Source organism: Lepeophtheirus salmonis, chromosome 8 (genome assembly GCF_016086655.4).
Source record: "Lepeophtheirus salmonis chromosome 8, UVic_Lsal_1.4, whole genome shotgun sequence".
Classification (NCBI taxonomy): Eukaryota; Metazoa; Arthropoda; class Copepoda; order Siphonostomatoida; family Caligidae; genus Lepeophtheirus; species Lepeophtheirus salmonis.
Window position 1 is genome coordinate 17,845,528 of NC_052138.2, and position 23,645 is coordinate 17,869,172.

Here is a 23,645-nt window from a genome sequence, read left to right on the forward strand (position 1 = left end):
ACCTTATCCATACTTATAATTTCGTATTAATCTAATCTATCTTTTTTTTAAAACTGACATACATATATCAATTAATTTACGGCTTACATATTATCAAGGCATAATTAGCCTTATTTGTAGTATCATAAAGTATTTTTATTATTAAAGTAAGAACCAGATAATGATGGAATATATATACATATTTAAGTAGAGCTGCATGCATACAACATTTTTTATCTGTACTCCTACGTTCCACATTTTATATAATGAAATTGAATTATGAAAAAACCCACCAGAGCTAATAAGGTAAACAACTTGATCGCATTTGTATGTAGCTTTAAATATTGTCAATTTACTTTAAAAGTGTATAACTAAAATAGCGTCATTATGTCCAACAAATATTAACGCTTTGATGACGTAGATAAATAGATATAAATTTTACACTAAAAAGTTCAGTTTAATATTGAATAATTTTAGTCAGTACTTTTCAACTCAAGGTCCTTAGAAATAAAGTAATATATTTATCGGAGAAACCTAAAATTACGACAGCATTGGCCAAAAACCTTATTTGTCGCTATCCATTATTTTTGGTGAATTATTGAGTCTGTTGTTGCATAATGACGAGAAATGAAGTGACAATATAACTGACAAAAGATAGTGAATAATGAAAAAAATGTGATATAAAGGCCTTTAAAATCAATGAAAAGTTGACAAAAGTATATTGTTTTTGTTTAGCATTGATTGGTCTTCCTCGCAATTTTTTATGGGGAAATTTTTTTTCCAATATTTTTATCATCATATTTCTACAATTGTAATGTCAATTTTGTAGTTAAAGCTTATAATAATTTAAAAAGTTTTGTTGATATTTTAAAATAAATTGTCAATAAGTTATTTTTCATAAAATGTCATTTTTATACGGGATTATCTAGGATAACAGTTTACTTTGTATTATTTTTTTTTCAGCTGCTGATTTGTTTATTTTTAGATTTATGTAGGGTTTGATCGTTGATTTACTGAACTTTAATAATTTCTTGTTAATCAGATAACATATTATCTCTAATAGTGTTTTTTGGTATACTGGTACTACGGTGATAGCGGGACAATGGCTCATTTAAGACGGTACTTTACTAAATTGTTATTTGAATCCTTATTTGCATTGTCATTAGGTCATAGCGATGACATAGCTCCCAAATTTTTGAGCTGCACCAACCTACTCCACTACTAAAAATAGAGTAATGAAAACTTTCTAATTTAAAAAAAAGTTTTCTAATTTCTGAGCTGGTCCCCCTCTCACTAGATGTCCAGACTAATATACCAAAGACCCCGAACCGGTACAAAAATATTGATATCGTTAGAACACTAATTCCTACTTCAAAAAAGGTAATAGGTGGCAAAAATGACATAATGGAGAACATGCGTTGTTTTTGAACATGCGAATGCGGGAAAATAATACATTTCCCCAAAGGATAATGTTGTTTAATAGGAGATATATTCCTCACATAGAAGGCCTTGTGAAAATTATTCTGCGTACAATGTATAATATTACCACACGTTTTACTTTCTCTTTCTATCTCGAAATTGGAGACAGCGACGGCTGAAAGTTGAAATTCAATTATTTCAACCATTTAATAATAATAAAGAAATGCCTTCGTTAAGTGAGGCAAGGCGACGTGTTGCAAAGCGTAGAGTATATCATTGGAGTCGAAGGATATCGACTTTTTCTAGATATTTGGAAAATTAGCACTTTGGAGCATCACGAAAGTAGATGAAAGATCTCGTTATTTAGGGGAAGATGCGAGTTTTTTTTTTTTTTTTTTTTGGGGGGGAGGCTCAGAGTCGATCAATGGGCCGTTGGATGAGACTGGAGGAGACCAGATAACATATATTTATTAATTTGCCCTATTCCTCCTATTCGCTAACTTCTATTTTTTGTTTTCGGTCTTTCTTCTTTCTCTTATTGTATGAAAGGTTGAGAGACGAAACTAAACCATACATTTAATTCAAATAGAAGAAAGTTAAACTGTTTGAATTAGATATAAATAGTTGCTCTCATGTGACTTACTAAATATACACACGTAGTGCATAGCAAAATATTTATTTTCATTCAAAAAATAAAAAAGTATCTCAAAGCTACTACTTAATTTATTTAATGTTTTTTTTTTTTTTTTTTTGTAACCTGAAAGTCTTTGATTATATATTTATTTTTTGGTAGTCTTTACAGACGCATACATAGTCAGTAGTATTCACCCTTATATATTATTTATACATATATTGCAGAAAAGAAATCAATTATTTAGGCTAAATTTTCTCAAACTGGGTGTCCCAGCCTATGTCAGGTGGCCTCCAAAAAAAATAATATGTAGTTTCAAATAAACTTATATACATTGTATCAAAAATAAATTAAACTTGTCATAATTAAATTGATTAATAAGTAATGATTAAGTATTGTCCGTTAAGTGTCCCAACATATTGAGGTCTTTTATTATTTTTTCATGTGTTTGGAAACAGTATCCAATAATATCCAGCAAAGCAAATTATTACTTTTTATTTTTTTAAAGTGATGCAGAGTTTGTTTGTGATCCACGGAGTTCAAGCATACTGGAGAGTGCAATATCCAGTAGCTTTTCAAGTCAAACATACATCAAGAAGAATTAAAGGGAGCGACTGATGACCATGGGCTGTTTTATTACCCGTTCAAGTAAACAGGACATTTGCCTTTTCTTATTCATTGTCGTTTTTAATCATACATTATACGACAAACGGGTGCCTTCAAATTGTATATGTGTAGTGCGCTCTATATAGTATTTACTGATGTATTTTATACACATTTTTTGAACTAAGAAATATCAATGTAAATATATGAAATTTGTCTTTTAACCGACGCATAATTACTCCAGACGTCATGCACTGCTAGTCCATTATAAATGCGAGATTTTAATAGATCAAAATTAAATGTTAGTAATTTGTAATTAAAATGACTGATGCTATGATCTAAAAAAACGTGATATCACGTAGAAATTTTAACTTGTACAGTCTGATTGTTAAAGTTGCAACTTGTTCACAACATATGCATTTTACAGGTGATTTGATTTTTTTTTAATTGAAAAACACTGTAAATGACCAATAAGTATAAAAACCAAGTATGAGAATTATTTATTAGACATGAACTAAATGGCATTGACAGATAACTATGTATAATTAATTATCATTCATTTAAAAATAATTTTATTCATTCGTTCAATCAACGATTACATTTTACAGTTTATCTCTCTATGCGAGGGTTTACAGCTTTGATGAATTCACTTACCTATGTAGACGTATGGTTAGTTTGTTTTTTGTTTATGTACAAATATTTCAATAATGTGGAAATTATTCATTACTTGGTCATGCTCAATTTGTAACTCACTTTTATAATGATGCTTTTAAAATAGGAGAAATCTACCTTATTCTTTGGAGTACCTACATACCTTAGAGGTCAAAACAAATAATATGTTTTTATTTATAAAAATAAAAACATATTACATGGCAATTTATATCAATATAATAGTCATGTAAACTCCACTGCAAAGAGATAAAATAATATAAAATTGAAATTTCCTATTAAGATATCATACAATTTGCAAGGTAGTTATTTGATTAAAAGTCATTTCTTCAAATTAAGATATCTCAAAAAGATCAAGGCAAGATTGAAATATGAGTTTTTTGCATTTACATAAGGTTTATTTATATAAAATTTCAATTGAATACACGCACCCTTCAAAAAGTTATTAAGGAAAAATTACTGAAGAGTCTAAACCTCTGAGTTATAATGGGTTTCTTAAAATCTAGAGAAAAGGGGCTCCAAACTGTTTCCGAGAAAGGCAGATACCACAGCACATTCAGTAGTTCTCTGGAGTAAACACTTCCAGCTAGAAGATTTTGATCAAGTATCCAAAGACTCTTTTAGCTGAATTTGTCCTTGATTTGTATTTTTAAGCTTCTTTATTTAAATAAAAATGAATGTACCTCGAGCAGAATTCGAATTGAATCATATTTCAAGAAATAATATGATATCAATTAAGGAGCAACTATTAACCTAGAGTATTTGTCAATATGTAAGGGGTTTGTGTAGACTTTGATAGATTACGTAATTGAATACATGATTATCTCTACTCTTCTTTCCTTTTCTTTTTAATTTTCCCTTAATTGATCAGATGGATTTGCACCAATTAAGTATAAGTAAACACTATAGTACTACAACTACATCGGAACTTGTCTATATACACATTAAATGTTTATTTTCTTCTTTACAAACGACCTGATATCAAACTTACGCAAATAAATTTCAGAAAAATAACGTCGTTCATTCATTATCTCTTTGTTTTACACATTTACAATGCTTCATAGTTGTTGTTGTTGTTGTTGTTTTGGGGGGGGGATTTCGCATCATTCTTTATTTCAAAATGTCAACGCTTCAAAATTGTATTTCTCCAATGCGTGTATTATCATGTGTTAAGATATAGTGGACGAAAAGCCATGTTACAACTAACCTCTTTAACAGGCTCTTAAAACATTTTGAGTTCCGATTTTCGCATGGACCAAAAAATAATTAATCCTTTTCACAACTCTAACAAAATAGAAAGGGTTAAGGGTTTACGTTGTTGTTGATCAAACTCTGCACCGAAACCTGGTCAAAGTATGAACAAGTTTAATCGGAGAATCTCTACACTAAAAATACCATCGTATAAATAAATAATATATTCTATTTTAGAACTTTTTTGCGTATTTGTCTGTTTGACTTTTTGTCTGCTGAGGTTTTGACCGTTCTACAGTTTTCTTGTTCAACGTTTTTGGCTCTCTACAATATTTTTTAAGTGTATAAACTTTAGGGGCAGTTTTAAATAGGCCAGCAGGTAGCTTTCGAGAATCAAACAAGGACATTTACTTCAAACAAACGAAAAAGAAGATAATTAATTTCCCTTGCATTGTTAAAGATGGGTATTTTTTTCAAGAAAGGGGGGGGGGATACACACACACATTCTCATTAACAAGTCTTAATATAATCAATTTATTCTCATTAATATTTCTCAAGAAAACAAAAAAAGGGGCATAATTTAATAGTTGAATACTATGTATTTAAAAATTATCATTTTTAAATCATTTATAATAATATATGAGGGAGTTAAAAGCAATGAACATCTAAAAATAAAAAAAAGGGTATAAGTAAAGAATCAATTATAACATAATGAAAAGTGAATATGTTTGATCATTAAAAGTTGTTGAAGCTTGCTCAACTCATATCTAAGTAAATGGCTAGTTTGGTTATGAAATGTTTAAGAAATAGGAGTAATAAAATGTATTTTAATCACTCAAGAAAAATTAAATATTCATATCTAGGTATAGTTATTCGTTTTGTGCAAATTTCATTCATACATAATAGTGTTGACTTTCGGTTTGAAAATCTTAGACCAGTCTGAGACTGATTCTATTTGTGAATTGTTGATAGCGTCATGTCTGTCTCAAAATTGTGAAAAATTGCACAATAACGTTAAATAAACTTAAAAGTGTTGCAAAAATCCTATTTTTACGACTCATAAATCAGGAATTGGATGTAAGTCGGCCATAGATTGAGACCAAAAAAAAAAAAAACTCGTTAAATTGTGAGCGACAAAATCGATCCACGATTAGAAAACGATTACATTTTGTTATAGGGTCTCAGATCGTTGTCTGTTATTGGTCCAAATCGGTGTAGAAATCACTTAAGACCGAACCGGAAAACAAGGAATCTTGGACCGAGTTTCAACACTAATACATATATACAATATATCTTTTATTCAAATTTCTTAGAATCCAATTAATATAATTGTATGCAATGAATACATATGCAGATAGAAAATTAACGAGTTTCATAATTTACCTGACTTTTAAAAATATAGAAACTTGAATTCCTTCCTAAGCATAAGCCATAATTTCAAATGCAAGTAACAGAATATTGAAGTTTTCTTATTTCTTGTATTAATATGTTATAGTGTTGTTCAGTATACTGGTACTAAACCGGTTACAACCTATATTTAACAACTAACACGACTATTTTTTTAAAGGGATTTTTCCCTAAACTAATCATTCGATTTTAATAAAAACCAATGCTAAATGTAAGCTGAATCAAAATAATTATTATTTTATAATATAATAGCCTTTAGTGTCAATAACTGCCTCTAATTGACCTCAACGGGAGTAGGTCTTGATGACAGTCTCTTTTGGAAGATTCCAAAATTATTCCAGGATCCTAGACATCCACTTAGATTTTGTTTTGCAGGAGGATATGTTGCTCAACTACACACCACAGAAAGAAGTAAATGGGTTTGAGGTCTGGTGAGCTTGAAGAACAAACAATGGGTCCAACAAAGTAGAAAAACAAACCTGACAATCAGGTAAATGTTTTCTTTACAGTGTGGTATTCTTGTCACCAGACGATCATATGGCGCACATTTCCTGATCAGCATTTCCTAACAATTGAGATCCCTGGACAATGATCCTCATCGGTTTAGATGGGATGATTTCAATGATTTTTTGCAAATTTAAAATGCAATCCTGATATTTCTGGCAGTTTAACCTCATATTGTGATCAACACGTTCTACTGTTGATTTGTAATCACCTCCATACTCTTCAAGTTCCTTTCTGACTCTCCAGAAAAAGGATCCGTCTAAGCTTAAGAATTTGGCCATCTCAACATTGTTTCGTGCGGTGCGTATCGCAGCAAGGACATTGTGCCTTTTCTACGATTGTGGAATAAATACTTCGATCATTTATGGCATTTTTGAACTTACGTCAAACGCTTCTGGCTACATAGCCAACAAAATAACAAACAACGTCCTAACTACGCATGCGCAACTCTTGTAGGTGCTCGAAGTTTGTTGTTAAACAACAGTCGCACGTTGTATTGATGCCAGGGTACTGGCACATTTAAAATGGTACTATAATGAATTAGTATTGAAACAGGTAGTCGCAGCGTCAATACATGATAAAAATATCTACCCACTAATAACGTTTATTCCTACAAAAATGTCATCAAAGTTTTAGCTCACCTTTAACCACTTCTAAAACCAAAGTTAAGTGAACATATTGGTCCTGAAAATTGGAATGAAAAAAAAGTTCCGTCTATGCGGTAATAGGTAGGCGCCTAAGAGCCCACTGAAATAAATAATTTATGATATAATTTTATATGATCGTTATTTATAATATGTATAATGAACATTTTTGTGCTTTATTTTTATTCAAAAAAGTATGAAAACACCGATACTAATTTTGGTACCAAAACCGATACAAAAATATAAGTATCGGTACAGCACAAATATGTAATGTACTATACGAAAAGATTCTAATCTGATAGATTAAAAATTATAGAGTGTTTTTTACGAAGAAAAAAAAAATCAACCTTCAATAAGGAAAATAGTGGATATTATTATTATTATTTTTAAATAATAAAACTTGTTTGATTTTTTATATAAAAAAATCGGAAGCAAGTCGTTACATTAAGAAAATAACCCAAGGCGTTATGCAATTTATGAAAACAATACAAAATTTGAGGATTTTATCAATGCACATCTTTCTTTTCAAAGTGAATCAAAAAATAACCTTTTACTAAAATAATAAAGAAGAACTTGAAAATATGAAAATTAATTTTGCATTGCACAATTTGATTCTACATTAAATAACATTAATAGTTAAACTATTTTAATTAATGGATTTAATGATATTTGCAAAGTCATTGAATAATTATAATAATTTGTATTTTAATATTCATATCTAAGATTGAAGAAGATAAGAAATCTAACATTATGGATTTACTTTATTATTAATAATTATTAAAATATCATTGAAATTACTTTGAAACTCGCTCTGTATGTACAAGGTTCATAATATAGGTATAATTCTTCATTCTTTTTTCCATTTTTGAAAAAACTGCCAAGACTAATATTGTATTTTCCCCATAATATTGTTAAATATATGAAAAAAACGTTTAAAAAGGTAAAACTTCATTTCTTACTTAAAAAAGATCCTGATAAACGTTTATCAGCATCTTTTTTTAGAATGGAATCGAGATCCTCTCTGGATCTACCGGTTCTTCTTTTTTCTTTTCTTTCCTCTTTTTTTTTATTATCTTATTCTTTGATAGGAAGACAAGTAATGGTAATGATTTGATTAGTTATTGTAACTAATAATTTAATGCAATATTATTAAAAAAATGAATTAGTAATTGTTCATTCAGATTTCAATTAACCATGTTCAGATTTGAATGAACCACTCGCTACAAGAGATTTAGAAATGTTCAATTTTAACCTAAAAATAACATTTTTTACAAACTAAAATGAGAGGCCTCAAACTTGACCAAAGTAAGTTTTTTGATTTCCGCATGCAGAAAAGGTATTTGTCCAGGTGAAGAAAAATATAAGTCCAAAAAAGGGACAGTCTAATGTATTTTATGTACTACTTATGTACATGTTTAAAACATGCTGCATGATCCACCCATAGTTACAGACGACAACTGAATGGCACAGCTTTGTTTTTATCACCTTCCAAAAGGATTTAACATATGTATGGATGTACTATTATATATGCCATAAAATAATCGTTTAAGGAAGGGTCGATGGTACCCTAGCACCTCTTTGTAATTATCATAAGAATAAATATAGAATTTTCATATTTATGTCAATGATTTTTTGCACCATGTGTCAACTTTATTTTATGAATGTATGATGATGCTCTTGAATATATTGAAGTCTACTCCATTCATTTATTCCATCTGTCTGATAAATTCATATTTTTGAGCTTATGTGTGTTTGTATTAGGTAAGAAAAGGTAAAAGAGAAAAGGATTGGTGCAAAAAGCCTTTATGAAAAAATATATTTAAATGATGTTTGTCATTTTTTCATTTCAAATAAAATAAATAAAAGTTTCTGCATATTTTTTTTTTAATAATATTCCAACCAAAATGTCTTTCTACATCTTAATTTTTCCCTTTTACCGATAAATTAAAAGGATTTATTTCATGTCTATGACCATATTTTGAAAGGCAAATACCAGTTTTGTCACGATACTAATATTTTTTTCAATTATACTGACAAATTAATACTTTATCGACTAATGATATGAAACTTAAATGTCATTAAGGGTAATTCACATACACTTATAGGGATTCCGCAAGATTTTTTTGCCATGGTGAGAGGGGGGTTAGCTCAGATTTTGGTTCTACCCTTGACTAATAAAAGACCCTTTTGTATTAGGTAATGACACTCCAAGTACCAGTCCCAATATCAATTTAATAAAGTCCCGTTTTCAACGTGTTTGTAGACCGTTATCACTAGATTACCGGTGTACCAAACAACCCTAGTAGATATTTAACAAAATGTCAGCTATTTTGGCACTGTTTAACAATCGTTTGATTGAGTTAAGGCTGATTCATTCATAAGCAGTTGCCACTCTAAAAACCTAGTATGAGCATATTTCGACAGGTTAGTTCTTGTTTTTCCTTATGGTAAAAATGTCTCAACCTATCATCTAAGTAAATAAGAAGTAAGAAGATAACCCGTTCAGTTTCAAGAGGGTTTTTTGGTGGTACACCGGAAAGACCTATGGGAAACACGTTCTTAGTCATAACATACGATGTTCACGTTCGAACCGATTTCTTTCTAATATAAAGCCCCTTTAATATTTTATACTCCAACATCCGCATCATTGGCTCAATTTTATCAACCTTGGAGTATCATATTTGTATAGTATATTGAAGTTCCACTATCAATATGGCTGCTATGAATCTAAGCTTTTGCTGCAAGATATATATATTTAAGTACAAAGTTGATGAATTAGAGACTCGGACTCGGAGATACTCCATGGGATCCTCTATTGGTATTTTAATGCGGGAAAGAGGGAGTAATTGTTAATCAGACAATGGAAAAGTCCATAGAATTGACAGTCTCTCACTACATCGGTTAGATAATGTTCCTATCGTCCATTTTGACGAAAACATGATTGATCATGTTCGACGTGGAATATTTACTGTGGAATATCTTTATTGTTTTATATTTTCCAACCTATTATGATGGATCCAAGTTTTATATATGTACAGAACTTATTTGGTGCTAAAGTTCTGATTTATTGTATTAAAAGTATAATTTAAAATATTATAAGAAAAATTTAAATTGGCCCAGTCAAACAACTGTCTAATTACTCATCCTGATTTGATCAAATTTTAATAAGTTAATTTTAAAAGTATACAAACATCCCAACGATACACCAGAAATAACGTAATAAATAGATCCGACTCTCCCAAAACTACGTAGCCTACTTGTTGCATAAATTAATGTGTCATATTGGCAAGAATCTAGAGGATACAACTTATAAAAGAGAGTAAATAGAGATATTTAACGTGATTAAAAGGTCATAAAGTTGTATAAGTAATGAGTGTTCAATTATCATAGCCTTTAATTTTGATGACAACAAAATTATACTTCAGTCTGAATATTAATAACATATTTTTAGAGCAGATATACCATTTCCTTGCCATTATAGCAGTGCAACTGTCGTTTCGCACTTATTTTATGGCTGAGTCTCATCTTCTTATATTGTTTTGTCCCTGTGATATTCTTATACCATTAAAGGGTTCATATGTATTTTCTTATCAGCTGTTGCGTCTTATTAGAGTCCTAAATTATATGTTTTTTTCTAAAATTGTTGATGCTTAAGTATTGTCTATTTGACTACTAAAATTTTGAATACTTCAGTAATTACTGATAATGAAGTAACTAGTCAACTAGCATAATATATGTATATAAATATTTCTTTTTTTGTAGAAGGAAAGGTTGAGTGATGCAATTAAGATTTCAATGTCACATATTGCGTAAGTACTGCTAATTTCATATTCAAAAAACTTTTTAATAGCCCATTCCTTTAAATGCTAAAGACACTCTAAGGAAAGTGGTAAAAATAGTCATATATTAATGGAATAGAAAAAACAAGTATCTTAATCATGTTCACCCATTCATGTAACTTTGATATCAAATGACTATGGCTGGGACTTTTGAAAAGTAAGAGGAGAATTAAACTGTAATTTTTCTTTACGAAAATCCTATCCTTAACAACGATGTATGACAAAATATGAACATAGCCCAAAAGACAATTTCACACCTATCATAATTAAATGTGATGATTGTTTTTTCCATTGATATATTTGTATGTCTCTTTCTCTAGAACTTCTTCAATATACACTAATATACTTTGATTTTCAGAAATGAGTAACTTAGGGGCTTGATATTTTAATATGAATAAATTTCTGAATAAACAAGGCATAATAGTTTTTTTTTTTTTTTTTTTTTTTTTTTTTTTTTTTAAATAATTATCTTTCCAAATTTTTTTGTAAAAATATTTCACTCTTCAATTTTAGATTAGTTTTTTTTTTTAAATATTTTGGATTTGTTTTCTTTTTTCAATTTAAGTATACTTTTAACTTGCATTATTTATCTTTTATAAAACCGCGTATTTTATGAATTCATAAAAAAATCCACGAACACTTTGTGTGTAAATAGAGAACATGTTCCCGAAAACGGTTGTTATAAAAATTCAGCATGACACTACATACATAAATAGACAAAATACTATTTTAAATCCATTGAAAATGTTATTCCACTTTTAAAAAATATCAATCAAGGAATTAAAGGCTTTTAACCGAAAAAAAAATTACGTTAAGTACATAAATTTATTTATGCACATTTTCACCCATGTATTGTACATAAAAGAGTATCAGCGACACTAAACCTCAAATGCCTGAATAAACATAAATAATGCATTTAATAACGAAGATAAATGGACTTAAAAAAATAAATGCATGTTTTTGTAAGGGTTTTAGAAATCATCATTTTTTTTTTCCACTTCACCTGTTTGAACTATGCGTAACTATTAGAGTTGTATCAGTCCTTAATACGGCACATGAAATTGGTCCTGTCTCATTATTGTTATGGGTTTTTGATAGATACCAAAAATTTAAATGCGCCCTCTTCAAATATTTACCATTTGAATTAATTGAATAAGACTTTCAGTATATTTAAAATACGTAAATATATTTCAAGTATTATTAATTTAGGCCTGTTTAAAGTCTAATTAAGGCTTATTACATTCATAAAGGATTGTTAAATGATAATGTCACAAATATATATTTAAGAGGACGTCATTCATCATAGATTGGTCTATGGAACTGTTTTTGCGTCTCATTCGGAAGTGTCCCTAAAATTTAGGACGTGACCGTACCAAACCAGACGTCTGAACTTCGGGACCGATACATCCTAGTTAAAATTAGTACTTTTTCTGAATAAACTATTGTAATGATGACAAACTATTGATGGGTTGCCGAAAATAATTACTTTACAAATTGTCAGAAATTAAATACAATCTTAGTTATTTTTGTTAGATATTTTTTAATTTTTCTCCTAGATTTTTTCTCTCCGTTTTACAGATCATCGATCATTTGACCAAAATCAATGTCAATTTTTTTAACAATTATTAGTTATGTATAAAAAAAACCAGTTGTTACTGATTTTGTCATATTTTTGAATATATATGTATATGTTCAATGATGGTATCAGGGAAAAACAAAGAATTTGCATTGGTGGTGTGAAAGAATGCATTCACTAACTTAAGGTCGTTTATTATTCCTTATCCATGCAAACAATTGATTTTTATCAAATAACATTTCTGCATAAAAATTAAGTCGTAAAAAATATTAATGTTTGTTGAGCTCATTTTTTATATTTTCCCTTTTAACCCCATACGTACTATATTTTATTCATGGCTTTTGTAATCCTCAATTTGAGTAGTTTGTACAATTTATGGCTAAAAAATCCAGGTATGTATTTCAAATATATCAATCAATGGGCCATATAAAACAATAAAAAATAGAAATCTCTTAACCTTCCAGTATTGCAAACATATAGTCTCATCAAAATACTGCTAAAACCACGTGTTTTTTGAAGCATTCAAAAATGTTTCCTTCTTAAAAGTAACTTTTAAAAAATCAGTCATTTTAATATAAACATCTTCAAAAATATTAAATCAGTCTATTTTGATGTAAAAACATTTCAATTTCTAACCAAAATATCGATTAAATAAATTCCAAAAATTTTGATATTAATAATGTGTTCTTAGAAAAAAATAAGGATTCTAATTTTTAAAAATCATAAAATTTTAGCCACACTTTTACTTAATAAAATATAGGGTTGATCCCTTATAGAAAAACCTATTTTTAATTATATTTTTTAATCCATTATGATATCTTTTATTATCTACATAACTTATTCCTGATTCACGTTGGCATCCTTTTAGTTATATAAGATTTTGGTACATGTTGTTACTAGTATATAAAATAAAACATACCTGAAATAAAGAAAAAGTAAGACATTATTTGTAATTATTAACTTTTTGAAAGATAGGATAAACTACATATACTGACACAAAAAAAAATATTACATATATTTAAAAATAACTCATTAGTAATAATAAGTTCATAAATTTATATTTGGTTATTTAAAATTATAGGCATGAAACTCAATTAAAGCAATCATACAACATATATTTCAAAAAATGGAAGTTCATATTTGATTATGCTAGTAGTGTGAAGACTCAATTGAAATATAAATCTTCTCGTGAAATAAAAGCTTACAAAAGAGCTATCAATACGAGTTAGGATCACTCATAAGTTGAAAGTAATTAAAACTATTCAAAAAGTTTATAAACCTCCGTTACTTCCATTCAATTCCTAATATAAGTACATCCTTGGGGGGTTTTGGCTAACCCAGGTTATGCTTTCACAATATAAAACAATATTTGTGCTTAATAATTGTTTCATAATATAATACTATTTTTTATTTATTATCAAGCAGAACAATTTATACAAAGACTAAGACATCTTCCTCTGTCTATACATCTATCTCCAAAACTTTAAAAAAGTTTTTATATTATTACCAAATTTTGTAATGAATTATGAAGTTCCATATCAATAAAAGGAGTACAAGAATTTACATAGACAGTGGATATATATATGATGCACAATGGGTTTTAAAAGGGATTTCATTCATTGGAGGGGTTAAAAACCCAAGGAAATAATTGAATAATAAAAAGACCTGCCAAATGCAAAAAATCAATAATTCTACCACTAGTAGAGAGAGTTCTAAAAGTGTTTGAGCAAGAGTGTCAGTGCTACAAGCTGTTTGTGAAGTTAAGTTTTAAAATCAAATTATAGATTCTTCCATTAGAAAAGTTAGGACTTTATTTCATAAATGACCAAATGAAATGATGGTATCGAGTAATAGTTGTTAATTAAAATGACCGCTATAGTAATTGAATAAAATGTTATGGGATCTAGAAAATTGTAACTTGTACAATCTGCGTATACAAGTTGCAACTTATATACCTATCTAAAAGAATCAAGAATTTTCTGTATATACATATTATGTATTATTTAAATCAGCATGAAGAACATTTATGTCAATCATATGAATGTGAATACTTGATAAATATGATGATGAATGATTGAGATTACAATTTCCACATCAAAAAAAAATATATAAATAAATAAAAATCAAACAGAGAGTTTTGAATAAATGAAATGCATTTAGGTAGTATCAATATGATTGATTCGTTTTCTTGAAATATACAGTAATTGATTTCATTTGAATAAATAAATATGTAGAGATGTATCCTTTTATTTGATTAGATGTGAAACACTCAAAACTAAAGTTAGTATTAGAATTGGGGTTCGGTCTCCAAAAACTAGAACTGCCCTAGTTCATTATAAATTTTATTTCATTCCAGATAAATTCGGTTAGAACCGGTCTTGATTCAGTTGAAGTCATTTTTTTTTATATGAAAATAAACTTGAGGGAAAAAAAAAAGTTGTTTTTAAGAAAGTAAAATATTTTTTTGTTATGTGCAGCCCTTTATTAGAAAATAAATTTCGGTCCAATTTTTAAACATTGTTCGAGTAAATATGGTTAAAATTCGGTACTGACCGCATCATACTTTTTTCTTTAGATAATAAATTTGAGGGGGGAAATGACAATTAAAGAAACCATTTTTCCTGTTTTTTATTTTTTTTTTTTTTTGATAAGAAAGTTTCGGTCCAGGGGGCCTAGAAATTGGTGTAGAAAATATTGTTTAAGATCAGATTCGAAAAAATTCGTTCTAGATTGTGTTCTGCGTCTTTTTTTTTATGGAAAAAAATTAGTGAGAATATTTATTTTTTAAATAGAATAAAAATATTGTTTTTAAGGGACCTTTTTTAAGAAAAGGAAATTTTGGTTACCGATCTGAATATTGCTATTGTTAAAATAATTAAAGCCCAGTTCGAAGAATAAGTTGGGGTCTCGACCCTACTTGCAAAACTAGTTGGCATGTAACTTTTTGAAGGATAAGAACCATTTATATAAGAAGTAGAAAAGCCTAATTTCACAGCATTCTAATTATTTGTAGAACCTAAGTTAATAAGTTAAATTGAGGGAATGATTTGACATGACAGACACATACCAACTATCTCAAAACGTGATCATGATATTTTATTCTTTTTAAAATGACGTGAAAAGCCAAAATATGTATGACAACTATTTAAATAATATGTTTATATACATATAAACAAGAAGACATACCACTGAAGTGACATTTTGTTTTACATATTACTGTGAGTGTTTTGAATTGGAATGAATGAAATATTTGGTTGTACATACCTATTTTAAAATATCTTTTAAACAAAAAAAAATGAAAATATACACTCTGCTGTGTTATTGACTTGACATGAATATATTTTTTAAATTAATCTGTTGATTTCAAGGTTACCATGTTGAAATTACTCAAGAATGAATTTTCTCAAAAATGAGAAGGAATTACATTATTGATCTTAAATATATTAATTAAAACAGTAAACAAAGTTCCATTCCCCCCTTAGATTAAAATGGCGTGTTTTTGATTTACAGCAACAAACTGGAAAATGACCTTCATACCACGACATTTCTGGTTTTGCAGCCTTAACAGTATTTTTTGCAAAATATTTTTTTAGAACATTGACATTTTTTATTATTACTTTTGCAATAAAATATTCAAATCAAAGAAAATAGTATAAAAGATAGATTGTGGAACATGTTTTTAGATTCAAAAATATTTTAATTAATTATTATTTTTTTTTTTTATATCAGAAAAAAATCATTTGTAAATAAAAAAAGAATGAAGAAAAATGGACCCTTTCCTTGGAAGTGTAATAAGTTTTTCATTTTCATCATAATGATAAAAATCAAAGTTTGTCATAAATTAAAGATATACAATTTTCATAATTAAAAAAATAGCACAGTCAAAAATTCATATTTGAAAAATTATTTAAGATTTACTAGTTAGATAAATGATATATTTATAAAGTTATCAAAGTTGATATACAGTTTACAAAATGTTCCTCTCTGTAAGACACAAAGTGTGTCTGAAAATGTGTCTGTAAGACACATTTTCTGTTAAAAAAAGTCTTTTTTTTTTTTGCCCAAGTAAAAACAATTAAGAACACACAATCTCCATCCAATTGCAAAAATTTCTTGACTTGTGCTTTCCTTATTTCTATTAATTAAATTGTTCTGATTAATCCGTAGAAGGTATTGTAAATTGCCCTTAAAAGTAGAAAAAATATCCCTTCATCATAAAATACAAAACATGATAGATTAATATATGGGAAAGATTGTTTCGAACCTAAATAAAGTTTCATAAATAATACGAATATTTTAAATTGATGGTGGCTGAACTTTTTAGTGAAAGAAATACATTAGGGAAAATCACATTATTTAAATTGATATCAATTAATATAACATTGAAATTATAAACAGCGAAAATAGAACATTTTATAAAAAGAAAACAAATTAATTTTCCCCATGGTATATCAAATCATCCACAAAGACTTTTTAGTTTACTCATCTGTTGATTTTTAAGTTTCTTTTTATTTCTCATTGTACTTAATATTGATTGTCAGAACACGAACTATCTACTGTTTAGCTGCTATGAACAATTCCATATTATGAAATGCTCAATACTTTTGGAAAATTGACCAATCACTCAATAATTTCTGGCCCTTTTTCGTTAGCTTTTTGGAGAAGGAAAGGTTGAGAAATACAAAAAAAAAAAAGATAAGCCATAAAAAAGTATTTGGTGGGATATATGCGATCTGCGGACTCTAATTTGTTCATTTCTTCTTTAAATTATAGCCACCATTCATGTGTATCTCTATTTTCTATACATTTCCAAAATTTCAATAAAAATTATTTAGGAATTCTTCTTTTATTGTTAAGAATTACCTTTCGACTGACGCATCACATACTTAGTAGAAAATAAATTGTTCAAAATGGTAAATTATAATTATTTTTTGTTTGGTTTGGATAATCAAAATAAGTAGGACTTTATGAAGTCAAACTGAGGATTTAAAGAATTTATGAAATGTTTATATAGGTAAATGAAAGATATAAATTTCCCAGTTGGTTCCATACAAGAAAAATATATATTATTATGATCAAGGAAGTATAAATGATATAAACACAGTATGAGACATACTAAGAAATAAAAAAAACCACACAACTTAAATAAATTATGTAATTAATATTCATATGTTGAATAAAGAGTTGGTTTTTATATTTTTTGGGTGGGATATGTTATGACTTATTTCTTTTAGGCTATACCATATGAATTCCTTATATTTTTTATTAAATAGAAAACCCATAATTAATCAATTTTGAGAAATGGCAATTTCAAAATCAAAGGAATACTCATGCCCTTAGTGGAGACCATTTGAAAATAAAGTCTCAAGGGTGCACTCTATATAGTTCAAGAGATAATATTATTTTTGTTTGTCAATTTATACAATAGGTAAATATTAGAGATTTGATTTTTATTATTCAAACATCATTCATACATATCAATTATTTGCAATTTTATGTGCATATATCAATATACATATGTAAGTATCTTACAATTTTACAATGTCTATAAAGATTAAATATACACTTATCCTTTTAAAAAAACGACAAATAATTCAAAATGAAACTATTTGAATCCATCAGAGGTATTGGTTTGGCATTCGGTCACAAAAAGTTTATACACATTTGAAGAGAAAAATGCCATAACAATAGACTATAAGTAGATATTTTGCTAAATATACATTTTTTTTTCCTTAAAAATTTACACTTTTTGAAAGTCATATTAACTAAATATATTTAACATTTCGCTCTATGGCTGTAAACTGGCAAATGGGACTACTGGTAAATGAGCAATTGACTGTGTTTTGGTAACCATGTAAATTAAAATTTGCTATTTTTTTCTACAAATCCAGAAGTTAGTGTTATAAATTCGTTTTTCTATATTTATTAATAATGAAGCCAAAGTTACATTATATTAAGAATGAAAAAACGGGTAATTATAAATCTAATAAACCTTCCTTAGGACATACAAATAACACCAAAGACGTTATTTGAGGTCAAAATATCATATATTGAAAAAGTTGTCAATTTTTTTTTTTTTACAGTTTTAACTATTGCACACAATTATAACTAGTGTTGTGTCGGTCCTTATTTAGGACAGAGGTCCAGTACAGTACCAATTAAAGGTACCAAAATAAAGGTCCTTAAAGAAGGTAAAATTGATCCTTTATGATGTCAATCAGGGTTTTTCTTCTTTTTTAAATTATTCTGTTATATAATGTAATAAATTATACAGCTTAGTAAACATATAATGTATTCGAAATATGTAGTATTATACGAAACCAAGATTTATTTTCTTTCCAAGGTATCTTATTTGTCTTAATGAACCGTCGACAGTTTAAGGGAAAATTCCAAATACTTTCAGTCCTAAGGAACGGTCCTTAGAACTAATAGTCCTATGGACCCAGAGGACCAGACTGGATTAGACCGAATAAATAAGGACCCTATACAACAACAATTATAACTAATAAAAATATATAATATGAATGAATCATTACTTTTTATCCAATTTAAAAAAATCCAAACAATTTCGTGCACCTCTGTGAGTTAATAATAAACAATTTATTTTAAAAAAACTTTATACGTTTATGTGTACCGATGTTTGAATGAATTATTATAACTTAATGTATACTGTAGTTTCAAATTGAAGAAACTGCAAAAAATGTAGGATCGTAAAAAATAAAAATATTTTTAGTGACAAGAACAATGTTTTGAAATGGGTTGATATTTTTGAAAAAATGAAATTTCACCGTATATTTGCGGTAGAAGTGAATAAAATATAAAAATATGTACTTAGATATGTTCTAAGGATTGAGAAGTGTTGATACTTAATAATAATACATTTAATGTACTTTCGTTTTGGATGCAAGAAGTATATTTGACTATAAACAATTTAATTTATATTTTACGTATATAAAGACTTGAATTGGATCGTTTTTCTTCTTATATATTAATGGTGATAATATGCGAGGCTTAGGTTTAGTTTGTGGTCTTGAAATTCTTAAATTATTCTATTCTCCAAACAATTTGTAAGAAAATGATAGTTTTATCCTGTCGTCGCATTTTTTTATTACGCAGATAAAAGTTCAAAAGTAGTTTAAGTAGCAAAATGGGATTTCAGAATTTTACTTAAAAATATAAATATGGTTAATATAGATCCCAACTATCTGGATTCAAAATTTAATTTTAAAAAAAGTTGAAAAATACAAGTTAGACTGTAAACTTAGGACTCTTCCCGAGTAAAATATGAAAAATAACAACGAAAAAATAGGTTTTTCATAGAAAATATTTTAAAAAATCAGCTTTTGTACATCTTATAAGAAACTAACGTTGTATTTTAATATAATTTGTACTCAAAAAAACTCAAATTTATTAAATTCATCAATATATTAAAGTTAATCACCCGAAAAAAAATCTCGGAAAATTCGACTTAAATTGAAATCTAATAACCAATCGCAACATTGGAGTAAGGATTAGTCAAATTTTTAGTATTACTTAAAAGGACAGCTTAAAAAACTACAAACGCTCTTTAATTATTTAAAGAGAAGTAAATTTATTCTAAAGCTCATTACATAATATGTGAAAATTCTTAAAAACTTGAATTGGCTTCATTCCAAAAATTTTGACTTTAATACAACAATATATATATATTTTTTTTTTTGTTAATGTTCCTTTAATTGGTTAGATGGAGTTGCACTGATTAAGTAAAAAGTATACATTATAGTATTACAATTATTCCATCTAACCTAGAAATCTTTTGGTAAAATCCACAATAAGTAATGTATATTTCTTTCTTCTCTAGGGAATCCCTGGGGCGCGAATATTTTTCATTTTGCAGAAAAAAACCCTGATTTTCTCAAAAACAGTACATTAAAAAAAGTTTTCCATCAGGAAACGTAAAATCTAGACTATAAGAGTATAAAACTAAAATTGTTTCGTGACCTCAAATAAGACAAAATCTTGGTTTTTACTACAGTTTATGTACAATGTAGATTATCAATGCATCATTTTAGAGACTTGTCGTACAAAACCATCTTCATAAAATGCATTCTCATCTATGAAATTATTATATTTGTTATAAAATTTGTTATTTAATAAACACTATCAATTACACATTTCATTCATGAATGAACAACGAGGTTTATATATTTCTCTAATGCAACATATTTATTCATGGAAAACTTCTACATGAAAAGTCCTAAAACAAATTTCATTATGCGAAACAAAGTATATATTTTAATTTATAGGCCATCAAATGCCAAACATTTTCCTGAAATGAAGTTGCATATCCGTATAAAAAATGTAATTTTAACAAATGATTAATGTAAGCAATCAATTCTCAGCGTCGATAGAAAGACAAATTAGATTATTTATTAAATTTAAATTATAATTGACTCAAATTACTTCTTTGGAGTGTTTAACCCCCCTCACATACTTAAATGATCTTGTAATAAATTGTGAACATCATATTTTTTCTCCACCATCTATGTAAATTTTTCATTTAACATATTGTTTCTGTATCAAATTTTTGGGTATGGTATTTCATTTGTTTTGAGTCAATTATCAGTTCAATAATTAAATATTAAGATTTCAAAGAATTTTTTCATGCGTGCATATTGTTTTACTCCCTTAACGATGAATATGATCATTGTCAAAAAGCAAAGGAACAATAGACAAAACAAGCTTTTGTATTTTTCTTGTTAATTTATGCATTGGTTTGATAATTTTATTTGCACTGGCAAAAAAAAGTTTGGAAAAAAATACTTTTTACTCCAACCCGATGAAAATTATTATGAAAAAAATAGAGACATAAAATATTTTTATTATTATATGTCTGTAAAAATCCAGCTTTTTTGGCCAGGCTTAATTTCAAACATAATGTTTCTCTCTGGCAAGAGAAAATTGTATTTGTATATACTAGATAAGTATTCTGAAGCAAAGGGTTATACTTCTATCCTGAAGACGCAAGCCATTCCTTCTGGACAGAGATTAATTGGAAGGAAGTTTGTTTCTTAAGAAGACAACGACCCAAGACATACATCCAAGTTTTGCAAAAACTTCTTGGAAAAGAAAGGACCCTCTCACGTCTTATCTATTTTGTAATGACCAGCTCAATCTCCTGATTTGAGCCCAATATAGTTATTGTGGGAACACCTCGACAGAAAAGTTCGGGAAAAGTGCCCACAAGTAAGAATGAGATATGGAACATTTTGAAGTATGCTAGGGTGAATATCACACCTGCCTATCTTGAAAAACAAGCATCAAGAATGCCAAAAGTCTGTAAAGCAGTTATAGGAGCAAAGGGAGGATTTTTTGATGAAGCTAAAATTTAAACATAAACACTTTAAACTTTTACAAATAAATGTTTTTACACATATTGAACCTTAATTTTTCTTTATTTGAATAGCCTAACTAATAGTGTTACCTGATGATCAAGTCAGAAGTAGTTATAAATAAGTGAAATTAAATTTTTTCCATACTTTTTGTAGGCAGTTTATATAAAAATCTGACTAAGTAGGAAATGACGAGAATTCTACTCGAAGGTTTTTGATTTATTTAAATAAATATAAAAATCTCGTGCAATACCCTTTTTGAGTTCATAATACGTAGGCTCATCTGCTTTAGATCATACAAGAATCATTCAACTAATAAAAACAAGAAAATTTATTGACATACTTTTATTAAAAGCTTCTCCACTAATGGTGTCATATGAGAAAAAAAATAAAAACATATTCACATCATGTTTTTCTCTTGTCTTGGTTATCAGTTGATTGATGACAGATGTAACCTCTTCCCCCCACCACCTTTAATATCAATGCCATATTGATGGGGTACTATTACTATGTATCATGTGGAAGAGTTGTTTGGGGGTTAGATATGAGATTTATTATGTATCTTGGAAGTCATTTATATTATTGATATTTTTTGTCATGTTTGTCATTTGTATCGCTGTATAAAAATCTAAAAAATATATTCTGAGCACGAAAAGGTAATAAGCTAACTTCTTTTGAGAGATAAGGAGCCCCTTGGGAAAGGTATTTGACAAATATCGTTCCTTCATATATATATATATATATTCTGTATTCATTTTTCGTTTACTTTCTTATGATTTCAAAAAAAAAAAAACCTTGATCAAGATTTGATTTTAGAAATTGTAATCTTTAATACTCACAAAAATAATAGTGGTGATACTAAACAAAAAAATTTAAAGAAAAAGCTACAATGCCTGTTCATTTTATTAAAAAAAAATACGTTCAATAATCTAAACATATTAGACAACTATGAAGCTGTATATCTTTCCTTATTAATAGATCCATGGTATTAACCTTGTAGCTATGTACCTTTGAACCGCAGTACAGTAAAAGTTGGATATCTTGAACTTGAGGAGGCTAATCAATTTGCTACAAGGAATGAGAAATTCGAAAAACTAAAACTTAAATAACTTTCAGTATTTTTATTTCTATACAGTATTTCCTAACATTTATATTATAATATATTCCCTGACGTTACAGAATATATAATACACTGAAAGTGGTACTTTATTGAGGAGATATAGTTTATATAATCAACAAAATTGATAAATTTCCATAAAAAATCTGACAGAAACTCCAGAAATGGCTTTAAAGAAGAAAAAAAACTGTATTGAACACTACTTGATATTTGAGTTTAATTCAATTGATAAGTACATCAAATCCTTATAAGATTGTTAGATTTTTACAATTTATTTTATTTTGGATCGATTATGGAAAACAACAGATAGTTGGTTAAAAATATATATTATATTTACAAATTTAATAATTAATTTATTGTCTATACTATGTAAATAAAAATGTGAAATAACATATCTTTAATACAAATTACTTACGCCAATTAAATATAGCTGCACGTTAGAGAGATCATCTTTGAATACGCAGCAAAACTTTTAGTTTTTAAGTTGTACGTTTTTAGACTATTTGGACATTCAACTTAAAATTAATTTTGTTTATTTATTAAGAAAAATATTTATAATTTAAATTTTTATATAATTTAGTTATTTATGTTGAGTGTCAACGTCTTATAGTAGTTAATTTAATAAATTAGGACATTTATATGAAAACATTTCAATTACGACTTACTTCAAACATGATTTTTATTTTAATACTATT

The 23,645-nt window shown here is 27.7% G+C and overlaps 1 protein-coding gene across 8 annotated transcripts in view; it reads right to left on the reverse strand.

Annotated features, from left to right (window-relative positions):
- Positions 1-23,645, reverse strand: part of LOC121123099 (uncharacterized) — a 325,625-nt gene that overhangs the window by 177,612 nt on the left and 124,368 nt on the right. For 3 of the 8 annotated variants that reach the window (XM_071890711.1, XM_071890713.1, XM_071890712.1), the window contains one exon: positions 12,835-13,381. The exons of the other annotated variants lie outside the window; for them this stretch is intronic. In XM_071890711.1, the coding sequence (XP_071746812.1) occupies positions 13,359-13,381 (23 nt within the window). In that variant the 3' untranslated portion in view covers positions 12,835-13,358. Of the gene's footprint in view, positions 1-12,834; positions 13,382-23,645 lie in introns of those variants that run through there. 8 annotated transcript variants of the gene reach the window in all.